Source organism: Cottoperca gobio, chromosome 17 (genome assembly GCF_900634415.1).
Source record: "Cottoperca gobio chromosome 17, fCotGob3.1, whole genome shotgun sequence".
Classification (NCBI taxonomy): Eukaryota; Metazoa; Chordata; class Actinopteri; order Perciformes; family Bovichtidae; genus Cottoperca; species Cottoperca gobio.
In genome coordinates, this window is record NC_041371.1 from 19,437,059 (window position 1) to 19,455,787 (window position 18,729).

The 18,729-nt window shown below is 39.3% G+C and overlaps 2 protein-coding genes across 8 annotated transcripts in view; one reads left to right on the forward strand and one right to left on the reverse strand.

Moving 5' to 3' along the window:
* The window catches only part of LOC115022169 (abl interactor 1-like), a 26,273-nt gene extending 19,537 nt beyond the window's left edge, over nucleotides 1-6,736 (reverse strand). For 2 of the 5 annotated variants that reach the window (XM_029453074.1, XM_029453073.1), the window contains exons 1-2: nucleotides 6,468-6,723; nucleotides 729-896 (exon numbers count right to left, since the gene is read on the reverse strand). In XM_029453074.1, the coding sequence (XP_029308934.1) occupies nucleotides 729-896; nucleotides 6,468-6,584 (285 nt within the window). In that variant the 5' untranslated portion in view covers nucleotides 6,585-6,723. Of the gene's footprint in view, nucleotides 1-728; nucleotides 897-6,467 lie in introns of all 5 variants that reach the window. The other 3 variants (XM_029453077.1, XM_029453075.1, XM_029453076.1) reach the window with 2 other exon arrangements.
* A 1,009-nt stretch (nucleotides 6,737-7,745) lies between these two features.
* Nucleotides 7,746-18,564, forward strand: LOC115023111 (acyl-CoA-binding domain-containing protein 5-B-like). Of its 3 annotated transcripts, XM_029454269.1 has the most exons (14): nucleotides 7,746-7,868; nucleotides 8,120-8,241; nucleotides 8,571-8,694; nucleotides 9,073-9,145; nucleotides 10,763-10,916; nucleotides 11,074-11,112; nucleotides 11,524-11,742; nucleotides 12,937-13,152; nucleotides 15,111-15,205; nucleotides 16,732-16,915; nucleotides 17,037-17,245; nucleotides 17,369-17,419; nucleotides 17,601-17,716; nucleotides 17,805-18,564. In XM_029454269.1, exons 2-14 carry the CDS (start codon nucleotides 8,160-8,162, stop codon nucleotides 17,815-17,817), a joined length of 1,575 nt encoding a protein of 524 aa, XP_029310129.1. In that variant the 5' UTR covers nucleotides 7,746-7,868; nucleotides 8,120-8,159; the 3' UTR covers nucleotides 17,818-18,564. The 3 variants fall into 3 exon arrangements, with proteins under 3 accessions (XP_029310129.1, XP_029310130.1, XP_029310131.1); XM_029454270.1 differs by lacking the exon at nucleotides 11,524-11,742; XM_029454271.1 differs by lacking the exons at nucleotides 11,074-11,112; nucleotides 11,524-11,742.
* Nucleotides 18,565-18,729: the final 165 nt, after the last annotated feature.

Genomic DNA, 18,729 nt, shown 5'->3' on the forward strand with positions numbered 1-18,729 from the left:
TATTACAAAACAGTATTTCTGTTCGGGATGAGGAGCTGGTGGGGAGTGTGATATGATGACTTTAGAGACAACAGGTAAACATGGAGGAAGTTTTATGGTTCATCAAACGGCATCAAGAGCCAAACAAGTGGAGCGGAAAGAAAGCAACCGCCACAGACGCTATGTTTACGTACCTTTTTCTTTTTTCATCCATCAGCGTGACAAGACTGAGCGTCTATCCTGCATGTTTTTTTTCTGCTTGCAAAGAGTTGAAAACTGTTCAACTTTGGGTAAAACGCTACGCTCGTCGCTTTCATTTGTTACACGGCCCTCCAATCACAGTTGAGGAGGGGTGGGACACCTCCTTACTGTACAAGTGCTGAAGAACAACAACGATGGAGGAGAAATCAATACACACAGCGGCGGTTTCGTCCTCTCCCTGCTTGTTTTAGCCTTTCCTCCAGAGCAAGCACTCCACCTTGTGCTAACATTTGTACTTCCGTCGATATTCGTTGATGTATCAAAGCAACCAGACACAAAAAAAGTGTCTTAGCTGAAAGAAAACCCACGCTGCGCCTCATTGCCCTTCTGTGCTCTGCATTTAACAATAAACAAGTATTTCATTCATTTTGATTAATGTTTTTTATTTAAAAGCAACACTATACCTAATAGTAGCCTAACAATAAAGCTTATTTATATTACACTAAACTCAGGATAAGTATCATTCATTCACCGCGGGAGAGCTCTACCTGGGAGATGTGGTTGATGGAGGACTCCATGCGTCGTAGCTGCGAGGCCTGGATGTCCAGCAGCTGCAGCACATTGTTAGCTAAGGCATTGATCTGGTAGGCCACGCTGGCCAGAGACTGGGTGGTGTAGGCCTTGGTCTCCTCCAGGGCCTTCCTCTTGTCTTGAGCCTGGCAGAGAGAGGAAAGAAGAAAACAAAGGTCAGTGGAGGGATGTATGGGTGGAAGAAATGCAGAAATTGGCAGAGTGAAGGAAGGTATAAGAGGGCGGCGTTCTGCAGGGACCTGTGTTTGACAGGATTGTTCATTCTCAACATAGGGAACACATTCTCAGAGGGAACGACTTTATGGAAGCAAAGCAGCCTAGAATTGGACAACAATAACTTTCGAATAACTCAGATGGACAACATGGGACAGGTGCATGGTGGGAGTTGAGCCCAGTGAGCAGGAATGCCAAGACATTTCCTAGGATCCCAAATCTCCACCCGGCTGCGCAAACCATCTGTTTCTGAATGCCTTTAAATAGCGATAGGACTGAATGAAAATATTTATAGTTTGGAAACAAAACAGGGATAATGCAGCCACACAGAGAAGCCCTCCATCAGGGGACTGTCAGTGTTTAGCAGGAAACAGGAAGCAGGATTACAACTAGCAATTATTTTCATAATCAATTATTCCATTGATCTTCTTCTTTCATTAATACATTCCTCATTTAGTGTATAAAATGACAAAAATGCTGAAAGTATAGTTTCTTTCACCAAAAGCCAAAAAAACTCAAAGTTGCTCAATTTACACACGTGAGATGAGGCAAACAATATGCAAATCTTTACCATTTCACTTGCTATCAACTGCAATTGTTTCAGTATATGGTATTAAAAACAGGCGACTATTAAACTAGCCATTCATTCATTTCTTTCTTTCTATCGATTAATTGATTAATTGGCTGATGACTTCAGCACTAGCTGTCTCACATCCGGCCTCAGAGTATGACTTGAGTTATTCATTTGAAGCCTGAAAAACAAAAATGTTTTTTTACACTGAAACATTTAAGGAAATACTCTTAGTCCCTTTCACTCTCATGCCTTTGCTTTAAGTATAAGCAAGAGGTCAGAAAACAATAAGTGTGGTTTAGAATAAATACAGGAAGTAGGGGCAACAGCTTGCTTGGCTCTCTGCAAAGTAAAGAAATATATCTATGTACAGGGTCTGAAATTAAGTTTTTTCCTTACCTGCCACAGTAAAATGTAGAAGGTCTATCTAACGCTGTAGAATGACTGACACCGAGTCAGTGCTACCAGACATAAGAAACATGGAACCTTTATCCCCGACTGTTTTTCATTTAGGAATTGTTTCTTTTTTTTATACTTTTTTTTTTTTTATATAAAAGGAAAACCTTTCTGTCATGGTGGCAGGCGACCTGAAAGTTGTAGCTGTATTTGGCAGGTGCTTCTTGGATTCCCTGTCTACGTATCGGCACCTCTAAAGCACACTTCAACAACATGTAAATGCAAAAAACAAGTTGTGGTTTTACAGGAAGCTACGTGGTAAAACACAATACCCGTTTCCCGTATTTATGCTAAACTGAGCTGATAATTTTGTGGCTCCAGTTTCATAAAAAACCAGCGGATATGAGAGTGGTATCTTCCAATCTAACGCTTGCCAAAAAAGCAAAAAGGTGTGTTTTTTTTAAATGACAAACTATTCCTTTAAAAAGAGCTATACCTACCCACTGACTTTGTTCTGCTGCTGTATCTTAAAACTGCTCGGTCACTATGATTTTGTGCCTACTTTTAAATGCAGTGCCACAAAGACATCCGCGACGATGTTGCCGAGCAACAATTTGGTCTGTGTGTGGTAGCAGGAGGCCACCAGCCTGCACCATGTCACCACTCTCCACAAAGGGCCATCTGCCCACCTGCTACCTTGCAAATCACCTGCAGCACCACGATCTGCTGCAGATGTCCGGTGGGCCCTGCAGGTCGGCCCTCCCAGTGCAGATCTTTGACTGCCAGTTTGTAAAACACAGAGTCAAAAGAGAAGAAACACTGCCGGCTTACTCAGCCTTATCACAGACACTGGAACAGGTCTTCATACCTGAGCTGGGAAAACGCTGACTAATGCACAGACTACTCAAACACCATATTTTACTATTCTCATGAGCCCCTTGCACAAAAACACTTAAAGAGATACAAAAAACATGCAGAATCAATAACATTAGACTTACAGTAGATACACTGTTATTAACAAAGTGCGATACACGCATGAGAGGGCGATGCAAGAAGAAAATATGCGAACTGGGATTTAAAACTTATTTAAAAAAATACCCTGAATAGTTATGTTTCATACTAAGCTTACAAAAGGCTTCTTGTAAGGGCTCCACTTAGAATATATGTTTTGTTAAGCACCAGATTCAACCTTAACTATGCACTAAAATAAAAGCATTTCTGAGTGTCATGTCAAACTGAACACCAGGTCTGATGCTGGAATATCAGGAACCTCATGAGTCATGAATGGAACATCTGTGAGTCAGAGGGGTGTCATGTGAGCGGACGGGGGATTTTTGTGGGGTCAACATCAGGGAAATATTAAGCGGATTCATGGGTTTCCATCTAACACCTCACTGCCCACACATCTCCTTGTTGAGAGGAACTATTTATCTTTAACATGGAAACAATAACTGATACTGATACCGACTGGTCCGTTCAAAAACAGTGCCACTCAGACATATTGATTGGCACTTTGTGGTTTAGAAATGCAAACCACATACTGGAACAAAATGAAGAAAGTAGTGTTCATTTTAAGATCTTGCATTTTTTTTTCCAAAGAGTTGCTATTTTAGTATACAACGCTCTTATGAAGGGTACTAACAAAGCTGAGTTCTGCTTTTAAGCCACCAATCCTTTTGTAGGTGACAGCTTTTCAAATGGATCATTTCAAATATCTCATCTAAGAATAAAACTCTTTTTGTTTCCAGCATCAGAGTGGATTTGCATATCAGGGCTTGCGTTGGCAGCATTTTGAGCAATTTTGGTATTCAGGTCGATTATGTGATTGCATAAACTGCATTTTTAAAATGTGAAATTAAGAAGTGTATTCAGAATACAGAAACATATTCCATGTCCAATATTACTGCTCACAATCTTTAAGCTATAATGGCCGGCACAGCCTCCTCACGCTTAATTCCCTCTTGTGATGGTCAAATGTGTTCATGTGAATGCAGAGTTCGAGCTAATGTTTTCAATGTCCCTGAAGAAATCGCTATTCTGCAGAAGCAGCACGCATCTTCATATTCCAGGCAATATTCTAAATATTGCAGCAGAACACGAGCGTCACATTACAGGGCTCTGGAAATCAGCAGAGAAGGGGATGAAAAGCATCTTGCATCTTCTCATTAATGTATTAAGAAAGTGCCTGCTGTAAGCATGTATAAATAGTATGGGATGTTGTCAATTGAAATCACTTAATTTTCTCAAAGTGAAAAGAAAAGCTGTATGTGCTTGATATTTTTCTGACAGTTAAACTGGACACATCTTCTTGAACCTAAACGATCTTTTTCTCATTCAACTAACACATAAATGCAACAATAATGAGGGTAAAACATTTTATTTGGATGATGCCAGCTCTTTCCAAAAACAACTGCACCTTCTGAAATGTAAGTAACATCATGGGACTCATACAAAAGACATCTGTAGAAATGTTGGTTTCATTACATGTTGACTGACAGAGTGAGGTATAATGATGCCATGAGAATGGACATTGGTTGAAGTAGCGATGATCAGAAGTGATCATATGATTTTGACCTATGATTTTCTCTTGGTCCGCTTCAAATACACACCGGTTTTGTCAGTTAATTTTCAACCTTGCTTCATGCAGTGTGGCAATCACACATGAAAATCAGACTTCACACATTACATGTTTGCAGTTGGGGTGCAGGAAGCAGGATTCCTATGATTGCTTGGCTTTATCCCCAAGTTTATGAATGAAACCACATACTGCCTAGTAGTGACACTAAAGGGTCAAGCTATGTTCCTAACTAGATGTAGTCGGCCAAACATTTCATTTAGTGTCCACACAATAATCCACATTACTGAAATGTAAAACATCCCCAAGTGAACATGTATAAATCAATAAATGAGTCACCTGGTTTTGCCTTTAACCCACTGCTTCTAATAGTAGAAACGTTTAGCAACAGTAGCGTGACATTTGCTCTCAAGCACTCTGAACTGAATTGGCCACAAAGGAAGCTGTACCAGTGAAACCTTAAATAAAATGTTATATTTAGCCCAACCTTTGATCTTATTATTTATATATGAATTTATATTTGCTTGTATATTATGTTGTGTATAATTACATTGCTTTCTCAGAACCACAGTTTAAAAAAAAAAAGAAGCACAGTGGGGTTTCTGGTGTGTGCTGGTCCGTCAATAGACGCTGCTGTTCACACCAGTCCGCTCAACCTAGTGATGATATACTAAGCTCACATGCTCACCCACTTCAGGCAAGAAAACCCCCCAAATTGTTGAAATATTTCATACATGGATCTGTGAACTGTGATTTGAGTCCTCCAATCTGAGAAACACTTTGCTGTTTGAACATGTACAGAACTGATTTACATGTCACAATGTTTTGTGGGTGTGCAAATAACACTAGCTAGTAATAATCTTTAAAACAGCTACTTCAAATTAAATGAATACAATGATTAGTACAACTTGTATGGTCCCTGCAGGTCCCCAGGTGTGTGTCTGATTCATATTTCTCCTTACACTGATTCAACATTTAGTTTGTAGATGTGAAAAGCAGCAGACACACCTATGATTAACCTGCAGCACCATGCATTTGATTACAAGCAAATAATCCATGGACATGATCTGGAGCCATGTTTTCAGCACTGGAGCAGCAGACTCATGATATCTGCATCATGAGTAGCTTTACTCCACATCTAGAATCTTCAATGACTTGTGTTTTTCCCTAAAAGTCTTTAAGGACTTGACCTACATAATGCTATACACTAATAATACACAGTTGAGAGACTAGTTAATGGCTAATGGGAAAGACTACATCGTTATAACAGCCCTATAGGGTGTCTTCACTCAATATGCTACAGTTACATTGAGTTTATAGTGACTAAGCGTTTAATGGTATCTTTCGAATTCTTTTAGGGTGTGATAACATCCACTAAATATGACTTACAGTTTTCATAGTGTTAGTTTTTTTAATTTAGCACGAGTAAAAATGGCTCTTCATAGATTTCCTTTGCGGTGTTTCCTTCCTAACGCTGTGATGTGGCCCAAACGTGTGACGCCTGTTTGGTTTAAGTTATTATAATTATAATTATTGCTAATGTCAAAATTGAAATAAATGGGGTCCTATATTATTTTGTGTCTCAGGTACCTATCAGAGTCAGTGACAAAACCACTTGGTCATAACAACGACACACCCTCTGTAAGCCCCCAGCAGCCTTCAACACATCGACTGTAGCCTTGAAATGTGAACACGGCTCCGGTGAACCGGACCGACCAGCCACAACGACAAAAATCGAAATACAGCCATGCACCGAGCAGCAACTGAATTATTATCCCGGTAGAAAAGGCCACTACATGTAGTTAGCGGTTTGAGGATCCCTTTCGTTACGACCAGCATTTCCTGTCCCTGTGGTTTCACTCACTTCTACTACAGCACCGCAGACACGACGGAGATAGCTGACAAAACGAGCAGATTTAACGGCCGTTAGGCATCCCTTACCTGAACATAATTGTTTTCACAGTATTCCGCAACCTTGGACAGGTTCTGGTAGCTTTCTACAAGAGCTCTTTTACCGGCTGGGATTTCCTCCTCTAACAGCATTTGTAGCTCTGCCATCTTACATCCCTTTGCATTTCTCTCCTCTCTGTCCCTTTCAGTGAGGCGAGGCGGTGATGCTGTGGTGTGTAGCTGAGAGAGGGGCTCCCCCGCCTGGCTTTGTGGGGCCGCTGGCCTCCGATTCACAACAGCCTGTGACAAATGGCAGCTACGTTATAGACGGTGGCCGGTGATTGGCCGAGAGGCCGAGGAGAAGAGCAGTAGACCAATGACATTTCACTGGGATGACGTATGAGTCCATTAAAAAAATTATAGACATAATAACAATTGTAATTATAATTATAAACAATTGGGTTTTCTATTATTGGAATAAAATATGTCTTAAATATGATTATTGTGAATATATATGATATGATATATTTGAGGTTAAATGGTATATATTTATATGTTATTTGTGCAGGAATCATAATAACATATAATGGATCGCATTTCTTCCACCCTTTTAATTATTTTCTCCCTAAAAATAAACCACAGCCTCCACAAAAATACACACAAACAAATGTCAATTGAAACATCATAAAATCAGATCAGATCATAAAATAGGCACAAACGATAAGCAGAAGAGCATACATCTCGAAAGGTGAGTTACAAAACAATAACTAACATCAACATTAACATCACATGCGTTACAGCCATCACTATTACTAAATTTAATTTGAATATCTAGCCTAAAAACATTATGGCAGCCTTGATAATGGTAGCAACAGAAAGGTAGTAGCCTTCATAAATAGTTTATAACTTTTTTTAACTGATCATTTTAACATTTTCAGAAAAGATGGATAACATATAACAATTCAACTTAACAGTACATAATGGAAATTCACTAACAGTGCACTACAGAAAAACCTATGTAATGATATGTGAGATAAGCAAAACACTTCAAATTCAATATTAAGTTTTAAAGACATACTTTAGTCACTACAGAGTATAATAACATGTTTTGTTAAAAAATTATTTACATAAGGCCGGCGCTCCTCAGTTCTGTTTTACTTGTATTCCGTTTTATAAGGAATAACCTTAAGACACTACATTTCCCATACATCACCGCGGTTTAAACCCCGGCTGAGAGGGGTTTGTGGGACTTGAAGGAGTAGATGTTGCATTTTAACAACTATCCACCGAAGTTTTAACACATAAGAACTACATTTCCCAGACATATTTAGTATTCAGACGTTGACTGTTTGGCTCATCCTTGACCGGAGTCGAAATTGGCTTTCTGCTGCATGTTGCAGACATCACCGGGCTAATGAAATAATTATTGCACCGGCGAATATGAACTATGTGGTGAGTTTCTAACAAATCAGCCATATGGATAGTCATTCATGGTAAATAATATAGTCTATTGTCGCTAAACCGACAAGGGTTTACTACACAGAGCAAATGTATCCTAAAATCTCCCAGATTAAGGAGGAAACAGTCTACCTGCTTAGATAAACCAAGTGGCAACTAGCTGTAGTGATGACCAAATTGTGTTGAAGTGTCCCTCGCTGAACTGCCTTGATTTGTCCATTAATTGCTTCATATTATTTTCCAAGATGTGAGGACTCCTTACTTTCATCCTTATTGGGACTCAGCATGGCGCAGGGGGAGGACAAACACAGCCTGGAGGCGAAATTTGTTGCAGCAGTTAAAGTGATCCGGAGTTTGCCTGAAGATGGTGAGGACTTATTGTATTATTCTGTCCTAATCTATGAATGAAAGGGGTATGACTGGTGTTTAGTTATGTGCTGTGAAGTATGTGCTTGTTTGTGTGTAAACAGGTGATTGACCTACATGCGGAGCTTTAAGAGCTGCCACTCTTGCCGGCCGTCTATTGATAAAGCTGCTACAAGGATAAGAGCTGATTAACTGAATAGGCTAAGTCATTTCTCTAGTCGAATACCAACTGTAGCTCACATGTTTCTCAGCATAGCATTCACATATATTTTCAAGCTGCCCTGCACATGAATGCCTTTTTACCCTTTTATGATTGTGTTAATTTCTCAGGTCCGTTCCAGCCGTCTGATGACATGATGCTGATGTTCTATAGTTACTACAAGCAGGCTACCATGGGGCCCTGCAACATCCCCAGACCTAACGGCTTCTGGGACACTCATGGGAAAGCTAAATGGTACTTATAATGTGTTGTCTTAATGCACAGGTGATTGTTGTATTCAGAGTTATCACTAATGGCAACACAGGAGACAGACAGCTGGTGTATGTTGCATGTTTCATACCCTAATATTCAGAGTCTCACTCCCTGTCCACTCTCAAAGGCACAGTCACTTCACTGTACCGCGGTTACAAATCCATGACCTATTTTATTACAGCAATTTACTGCACAATACCTCGGGTTTATCAAATGGATAAGCCTGCAGTAATATATAATAGATCAAGTTTAGTGAGATTTCTGCACCACTTAATACCGCTGTAACTGCACATTTTCAGTTGTTCAGTGTTCACTTTCCTCTCACTGCTCGAGTGTTAAACTGAGACTTTGTGTTACCAGGGATGCATGGAGCTCTTTAGGAAATATAACAAAGGAGGAAGCCATGAAGAATTATGTTGAGGACATCCAGATGGTAAGTCCTTTCAATCAAGCTGAATAGAGGCAGCATGCACAATAGTAAAACATTAATGGTTTTGGTATGGTAAGAAAAGCGTGTGTGCCAACACACAGTAAATATGTGTATATCTATAATCCATTGTGTGTTTATGGAGGCTAATATTATATTTTTTCTAACACAAACTTTCTTATAGGTCAGATTTCGGAGTCTTTGTGTAAAGGCAACTTATTTGACAGTTTGAGTTTGCTTCATCTTATTTTATATTTATGTTCAAGCCAGAGGAGTTGTTAGTCCAACAACTCTTCGTTGGATTACCATGACATTTTGTAAATATATTCATGGTCCCCAGAGGATGTATCATGATGTCTTTGATGATCCCCTGACTTTTCCATCTAGCACCATCATCAGGTCAACTTTTTAATTTGTCCCGTACCTGCAGAAGTAATGACATTCCCATCAGGCTTATTTGTAGTTCGTGTTTATTGCCAGTGTACACATGTAAAGTGAACACGGTACTGTAATTATTATACTTGCTAAACATCATCGTGTTAGCATTGTCATTGTGAGCATGTTAGCATGCTGATGTTAACATGCAACACATTTGTTGAACAATGACAGAACTTTTTAAATAACAGCAGAGACTGCTCTTGCACATTTTGTTGTTCATTGTTTCACCTAATAGCAGCCGTGTGGCATTCAGGTCCTCCAGTAAACAGCTGTTTTAATCAGCTTTAATTAACTGGTCCAGACAATCAGTCAGCCTTTGCTTTATGTAATTATATGTAATTAAGCGGAGACACTACAGGTTTATAGGGTAAAACATTTAACTAATAGTTATCACCATGAAACCTCCACAGTTAATTACTTACATTAAGACAATTACTTTTTTCATTACACGCTTTGTTAAAATGTCATTTTAAATATGCAATTTAGGCATTATCTTATTTAAAATGTGCTAATTTGCATACATTTCCAGAACAGAAAATTGGATAAAGCCAGTTTCAGAATTGTTGTTTCATTTTGTTGACATATAAGAGTCGAAGAGAGCATATTTTGAATATCTCTAAGTTATCACTTTATGAATCAGAAAATACTGTTAACAGCCATAAAAATATTTATTCTTGCCATGTTTTATAGGGAATAAAACATTATATAAATCAGACTATGAATGATATATGAACAAACCCCTCTGTAAAAACCTTTACCTTTAAGTTTGGTGCGTGTTTGCTGCTGAGGTGGAAATTTCTGGCTCAGTCTGAGAAAAAAACTAATTTCTAGAAAAAGGCCTAAATATACGTATTGTAACCTTCTACATGTGAATAGGGTCAACATTGAAGATAGATAGACCAAAAACATCCCCAGTTGATTACTTACACTATTACAATTATTTTTGTATTATACGTTTTCTGAAGTTGTGTCATTAAATATGTAAATGAGGCATTATCTAATACTAACTTTTGGTGACAAAATAAACACCTAAATGTATATTTCTGATGTTTTCTTTCCACTAGTCTTAAAGAAGACATCATATGGAAGCAAAATAGCAAACGCCTGTAGGGTCTTGTGTTTTATTGTGACGATTTTAAGTTGTGCATATTTAACTGTAACATTATAATGTATGTGTGTTGTGAGATTTTGGAGACCATCCCAATCTCAGATGAAGTGTCTGAGCTGGTAGAGAAGCTTGGCAACTTCTACACTGAGATAGACGGAGAAGAAGAAGTAGAAGCTGAAGAAAATGAGGTGGACAGGAGACCCTTCATCAGGCCTTTTGCAAATCATGCAGGTAATATACATGATGTCATAATAAAAGCAGAACACAATCCAGAGAGAGCGCTGCTGCTCGAGTGGGATAAAGTACTGCTGTTAATCCTCTTTGTTAGTCACACAGATGACATTTATGTTGAACACTGAGCCTGTCTTACTTGTGTTTTCATCACTAGATGAGCTGGTCAGACAGTTTAAGAAGCCAACAATGGAAGGCAAGTCTTTTGTGTTCGCAGTAGCTGTAGAGTTGGTAGATGGGCCTCGCAGTGTACAAGCTTATTTTGACCTAATTAAGTTGCTTTCATTGTTTAATTTGATCTGCAAAAAAGTAATAAGTGTACATTGTCCTGGGCTTAAACAGCAGGAACTGTAAGAAATTAGATTTTTAAATGGAAGAAGTGTTCTTGTATAGTCCGTCATGCATGTGCTGTAGTTGGTCAGTGTGTTGAGTTTCTGCTTGCGTCCTTATTTGCACTTTGTGGTATAGATGTAGTGTGTGGAAGCCGTGGTCCGCAAAATGTTCTGTCAACCAACTGTGTGTAATGCCTTTCCTTTGTGTAGATTTACACTGTGCAACATAATGCTTTGATAAAGAGTTGATCAAGAGTGTTTTCCTCATCGCTCAGGCTATGGAGATCTGTGGGATGATATACAGAACCTGCAAGAAAATGACAGCAGTGTTCATGGCATAAGTGGCAGTAGCGAGGAGGCAGAGGGAAGCAAAGAAAATAGTGACATGGAGAGAAAAGAGGAAAGTAGTGATTGGAGGAAAAGTGAGGAAGAGGATAATGGGGATGAAGAAGACAATACAGACGATGAAGATGAGGAGGGGGAAGAGGAAAAAGGTACCATATGTAGTTGTAGCTGTTAGTTGTTTTGTGATGTGAAATTGTTTGGTAGAGGTTACACACTGTGCAGCAGAGTATGTTTCTGCATAATTCAAAGGGTAAGGCTGGTCATATTCTATATTTTTCAGTAAATCCCATGGAAAGACCAAAGCAGTGCCAGATATATATTTTATTCCTCTGCATCCTAGAGCTCCAAAAGCACATCAATGACCCCACTGTTGGACCGGGTGACATGTTTCTTAATTACTAAGAACGCAGGCACTGTACTTTATTTCAGTCAGAATCAGAAAAATCAGAATACAATTTATTGTCAAGTAAGTTTTAACATACAAGGAATTTGTCTTGATGATAGTGCATAATGTAAACATAGTAAGATCAATTTAAATTAAAAAATAACAGCAAGTATTGCAAACATCAAGAAACTTAAACATAGAATAGAAGAAAAGAAAAATACAATGATAAAAAAATGTATACAAGAAACATAAATATAAGCTACAAGAAGAATATGAAAAAATACTATATAAAAAATATAATAGCTGTGCAATTTTAAAAGTATTTGCTTTTTGCAAAAATATGCAAGGCATAAGACATAACAAAACACATATCATTTAATTATTACATATATAATATAAATGTAATTATTCCATTTTGTATTATGCACGTTTTTTATATTATTATTACATTGTAATATATATATTATAATACCAAAAAAAAGTTTTATTCTTTCTGTGCGGCCCGGTACCAAATGATCCACGGCCCGGCACTGGTCCCCGGCCCGGTGGTTGGGGACCCCTGCTCTAAAGAATGCTTTGTTTTTATGTAGCATAATATTAATTATTTACTCTGTATGCACTATTGTCTTTTAATTTCCCTTATTTGTAGCCTCTTTATTCTTAGTTTAAAACAAAAGGAAAGCAACTGTTTGTATATTTGTAATATACACACATTTTTATATAAGAATAATATTTTCATTATAATTTGACACCCTCGAGTACTTTCATGTTCAAGATTTACATATTTTCCATTGAAAGTAAATGAATGGGATGTGTTTTCCCTATAAATACATTCAAATAAGTTTTTTTGCACTAAACATATCCAGGGTGAGTTATGGCTAGACAAAGTGCACATACAAAATGAACTCCACTCTTTTGTAAGGCTTTGTCATACTCTCTCTTTGTTGCACCCGCTCAGGCTGGAGGCCTGACCCGACGCTGCTGATGGTGGACAAGAGGTGGCGGTCTGACACCAGGGGGTCCAGCAGCAGCATGGAGCCCAGCATATCCTCCTTTACTAACGGGACACACAGCTCCCTCAACAGCGAGGTGGAGGAGGAGGAGCTGGCCTGTTCCATAGAGCCTGCCAGTGTGCAGAACAACCCCTACATGCACTTTAATGGACACCTGAGTGGTAAGATTACACATTAATGCAAAACGTGTACACATGTTTGTATAACACTATATACAGTATATCTCAAAAGTGAGTACACCCTTTAGATTTTTGCAAATATTCTGTTATATCCTTTCAGGGGATAACATTATCCTACTGAAACTTTGATATAACTTAAAGTAGTCAGTGTGCTGCTTGAATAACAGTATAGATTTATTGTCCTTTGAAAATTACTCAGTACACAGCTGTTAATGTCTAAACAGCTGGCAACAAAAGTGAGTACACCCCATAGTGAACATGTCCTAATTGTGCCCAATGATGTTGTTTTCCCGCCCTGGTGTCATGTGACTCGTTAGTGTTACAAGGATTCAGGTGTAAATGATAAGCAGGGCTGTTAAATTTGGTGTTTTGGGCACAATTCTCTCTGAATGCTGGACAACATGGCACCTCATGGCAAGGAACTCTCTGAGCGGCTGAAAAAAAGGATTATTGCGCTTCACAAAGATGGCCTTGGCTAAAAGAAGATTGCCAACACCATGAAAATGAGTTGCAGCACAGTGGCTAAGATCATACAGCGGTTTTCCAGGACAGGTTCCACTCGGAACAGGCCTCGCCAGGGTCGACCAAAGAAGTTGAGTCCACGTGCTCAGCGTCATATCCAGAGGTTGGTTTCCAAAAATAGACGTGCGAGTGCTTCCAGCATTGCTGCAGAGGTTGCAGAAGTGGGATGTCAGCCTGTCAGTGCCCAGACCATACGCCGCACACTGCATCAAATCGGTTTGTATGGCCGTCGCCCCAGACAGAAGCCCCTTCTGAAACCGATGCATAAGAAAGCCCGCAAACAGTTTGCTGAAGACAATGAATCCAAGAACATGAGTTACTGGAACCATGTCCTGTGGTCTGATGAGACCAAAATAAACCTGTTTGGGTCAGATGGTGTCCGGCGTGTGTGGCGGCACCCTGGTGAGGAGTACCAAGACAAATGTGTTTTGCCTACAGTCAAGCATGGTGGTGGCAGCATCATGGTCTGGGGCTGCATGAGTGCTGCCGGCACTGGGGAGCTGCATTTCATTGAGGGACACATGAATTCCAATATATACTGTGACATCCTGCAGCAGAGCATGATCCCCTCTCTTCGGAAACTGGGCCGTAGGGCAGTTTTCCAACATGATAATGACCCTAAACACACCTCCAAGATGACAACGGCCTTGCTGAAGAAGCTGAAGGTTAAGGTGATGGACTGGCCAAGTATGTCTCCAGACCTAAACCCAATTGAGCACATGTGGGGCATCCTCAAGAGGAAGGTGGAGGAGTGCAAGGTGTCCAACATCCGTGCGCTCCGTGATGTCGTCGTGGAGGAGTGGAAGAAGATTCCAGAAGCAACCTGTGCAGCTCTGGTGAATTCCATGCCCAGGAGGGTTAAAGCAGTGCTAGATAACAATGGTGGTCACACAAAATATTGACACTTTGGGCACAATTTAGACATGTTCACTATGGGGTGTACTCACTTTTGTTGCCAGCTGTTTAGACATTAACAGCTGTGTACTGAGTAATTTTCAAAGGACAATAAATCTATACTGTTATTCAAGCAGCACACTGACTACTTTAAGTTATATCAAAGTTTCAGTAGGATAATGTTATCCCCTGAAAGGATATAACAGAATATTTGCAAAAATCTAAAGGGTGTACTCACTTTTGAGATATACTGTATATATAGCAAAAAGCAGGTTTGTTAACACATACCTCGAAATAGTTTATTATACTGATTATGCTCTACTAGATTCACTGAGTGTAAAACTTTAGATATTGTACAGTATGAGAATAAGGTAAGTTGGAAAATAATTCATCTCTATGGAATTGTTTTATTGTGGCAGCAGCAAAACTAATAGAACAAAAAAGAGAAAATATAACAAGCTGAATGTTTATGATGTTGACGTACATTGAAGAACGATATAATTGATCATATTGTCCGTGTTCAGGTCATAGTGATGCTGCACCTGAGAAGAACCGCCGATCCACAGACTCCGATAACGAGGAATTCTGTGACTCAATGGAGCATCTCGCCATGGAAGAGGTGTGCTGTCCCTCCATCCACAGTGTGCACCACATTAAAGAATTAGTTTCCACATTTTAGACAAATATGCTTATTTACTTTCGTTCCAAAAGCTATATGAGAAAATAACACTAAATGTGTAGCCAGAGCCACAGGCTGTTAGCTTAGCTTAGCATAAAGACTGGAAGCAGAGGGAAAGAGCTGACCTACATCTAACAGCACCTCTTAAGCTCACTGTACAACAAGACTTCAGGAAATCATAGCGCCCGACCAAGAAATAGTCCAGAACATAAACATGTCATTTATACACTTTGCTTTTTGTACAGATTGAACAAACCAGACTAGCTGTTTCTTCGTGATCCCAGTCTTTATGCTAAAATAAGCTCAGCTTCTTTTCTTATGTAACCCAAGGCAAAACGGTAAGGTAAGTTTATTTATATTGCACATTTCAGACATAAAGGTAGTTCGAAGAGGTTTATTAAAGCATAAACATATAAAATAAATAAAACATGAAAATAACAAAGTTCATAAAAGAGAGAGAAAACAATAAAATTGTTGGTTTGTGGACTGCGGTTTTGAAGCTTCTGTCACGGTGGGGAGAAGGTGAGGACTCAAATGCAAGACGGCAGACGAGGAGATTAACAAAAAGAGGGCTTTCTTCCAAAAATCTTACGAAATTACAAAATAAGGCAAAAAGTAAAACTTTAAACCGGGACGACACATGGAGCACATGGAGCACGAGGAAGCACAAGGTGACATCTGCAAGGGTGACACTTAGATGACGAACTGACAAGGAACACTGGGACAGACAGGGATATATACACACAGAGACTAACGAGGGGAACGAGACACAGCTGGGGAGAGAAGATAAAACACAAGGGCAAGGTGAACGGACCCAGGAGGAACAAATCAACAATCACAGAGAGGGAAAACACACAGACAGGAAGTACAACTAGACATGACATAAGGGGGAGTGAACACTTCAAAATAAAACAGGATATACAAAATCACGATCATGACAGCCTCGAGTTTGGCATTTTTGCTTTCGCCATGTTGGTCTTGTTACAATTCACTTTCATGAACTGAAAACACAATGTGAAAGGGTTAAAGTTCTAAGACACACCCCTACTTTAACTTTAACACTGGCAACACTGTGTTAGTGACATGTAACAAGGAAGCCACGTCTTAAAGCATACACTGCTTTATCATCTATTTTACTCTAAATGGGACCATCGTTTACTAAATGAACATCATGCTGTATTGAAGAAGACTTGAAACTAGTGATTGAGACAATAAAATCATTAAGAAAATAGTTACTGAGCTAATAACTCAAGTGAGAAGTGGGATCATTTTCTCGTACACTTCTATACAATCAGATTTCTTCTGGCCCCCTGCTGGCCATTAGACAGAACACAGGTTCAATGCACTTCTGCATTGGCTTCACTTTTCAGGCTTGGATGTTGCTGCTTCGGTTATGAATTTTTTAATTTTTTTATCATGATTATGGCTCTTCAAGCTGTGCTTGACTCTCTTCTTTTCCTACCAAGGGGCTGTCTACATCAAAAATCCAGACACCTGGATCAGCAGCTGCCTCGGTGAGGCAAAGGGATCTTTGGTTTGAGAGCAACACTACCCTGAATGCAGGAGAGGATCAAGTGCTCATGGGAGATTCTTACTTTAAAGAAGGGATTAGTTCATGCAACAACAGCTCCTTGTCAAGAAGAGGGAGAGGTGAGACTGACGACTTACCTTTCTACCTTTCTCCTAAGACGTGCACAAGCTTTTAAAGGCATCATGAAACACAGCAGAGTTTCCCACACATTAAGCTGTCACATTCCGACTCCCGTTTCAGGGTCACAGTCACCAAGGGCTGCCTGCGGCTCTCAGCGGTGTGCCAGCGTAGATGCGGCCTGCTGTTGTGTGTCACAGAGAAGACATCCTGTCAGTGCTGCCAGGGGAAACATCAATGAGCAAATAGCTACCGCTCTGCTGAGGCTGCAGCATGACATGGCCACGGTGTTGCACAGGCTGCACGCTCTGGAAGCGCTCACAGTGTCACAGGTGAAAGCCCAGAGGTGTTAGCCACAGTGTGTACTGAAATGTAACATTGTTGATGACAGTCTCCATGACAATTTATTATAGATTTATTAATAGATTTCTATGTTTTCTTATTGAATTTTTCAGTCAAGACCATCTTCACCAATGCAGGAGCACTTCCTCGCTGTAGCACAAAAGGTCCTTTATTGATTTTAATTTTGAATCGATTTGTTTTTTAATATGTCATTTTATGACCAAATTGCATTGTAGATATGCTGTAACAAGGTACATGTCCCCGTTGTGGGACAAATAAAAGATTTCTGATTCTGATTCCATCAGAAAACAAACCGCCGTTTTAATGCAAGTTTCTGTTTTACAGTTCCTGAGACCGTCATGGTGGCCTTTTGAATTCTCTCCACTCACAGTGGTGTTGACCACACTCTGGCCTGTGGTTGCCCATTGGCTTGTCCAGCTTTACTTACAACGGAGGAGAAGGTGAGCAAAATACTAATCAAAACTATCACAAATTACTTTTGCCTTGTAGTCATGCTACAGACTCAGTTTTACCTTTTTCTCCTCACAGGAAAATCCCATGATTTGTCTGAAAACCATCGGCATCATTCAAAGAACATGACGCTGGGATGAAATTGTTGCACTTTTGTTGCTTTGTGGCATTTTCAAGCCACCACCACAGACAGAGTATAATGAGACACCGGTAGAAATGGAAAGGCTAGCTTTGATAAATGAATGGTCAGATAGGTGTGTAAAGGGCAATATATCTGCAATATATAGTAGCATTTTGACTTCATGGATACTTTTTAGGTGTTTAAGAAAGGGAAAATTTGTGCATTATACATGCTACAGTGAGCTTAGCATTAGGTGGTGATCTCATTTATGACATGTCTCACAGATCACCAGGAGTCAACTTTGAATTGAAATTCATTCATAATCATACAGTAGCTGTGGATCTTAAGCGATGCCCCATTGTCATTGCTAGTTATTTAATTTAATGCACATTTCATTTTTTATTTAACTTTCCTTCATGTTTTTGTCAAACAATGTTTTTTTTCTAATTATAAAGGACTTTTATATATAGATTGTTCAAAATATAGTAATATTTAAGGTGCATTTCTTTTTAGACCAAATAGACATGGTGCCCAATATTGATATTTATGTGTAAAGGTGTATATTTATTTTATGGCTTCAGTATTTATTCTTGTCACATGTACAGTGAAAATGAAAGATTCTCTGTTAAAGCAAGGATGTGGTGCTTTCATAAATACAGTTGTTAAAACAATTATATGAAACAAATGTTAACATGCAATAAACACATTCTTGGGACATTTATTGCAGTGAATATCTTGATGTTCAAAATCGAGAGTAACCAAGTGGCTGCTTGTGAAACGGGGATGTTGACTGTCATGAGATGGTAAATATAAGTGGTATGTTTATAGAGATTAAAGAGACAATATTACATTTTAGGCTACTGTAAAGGCAACGTAAATGGA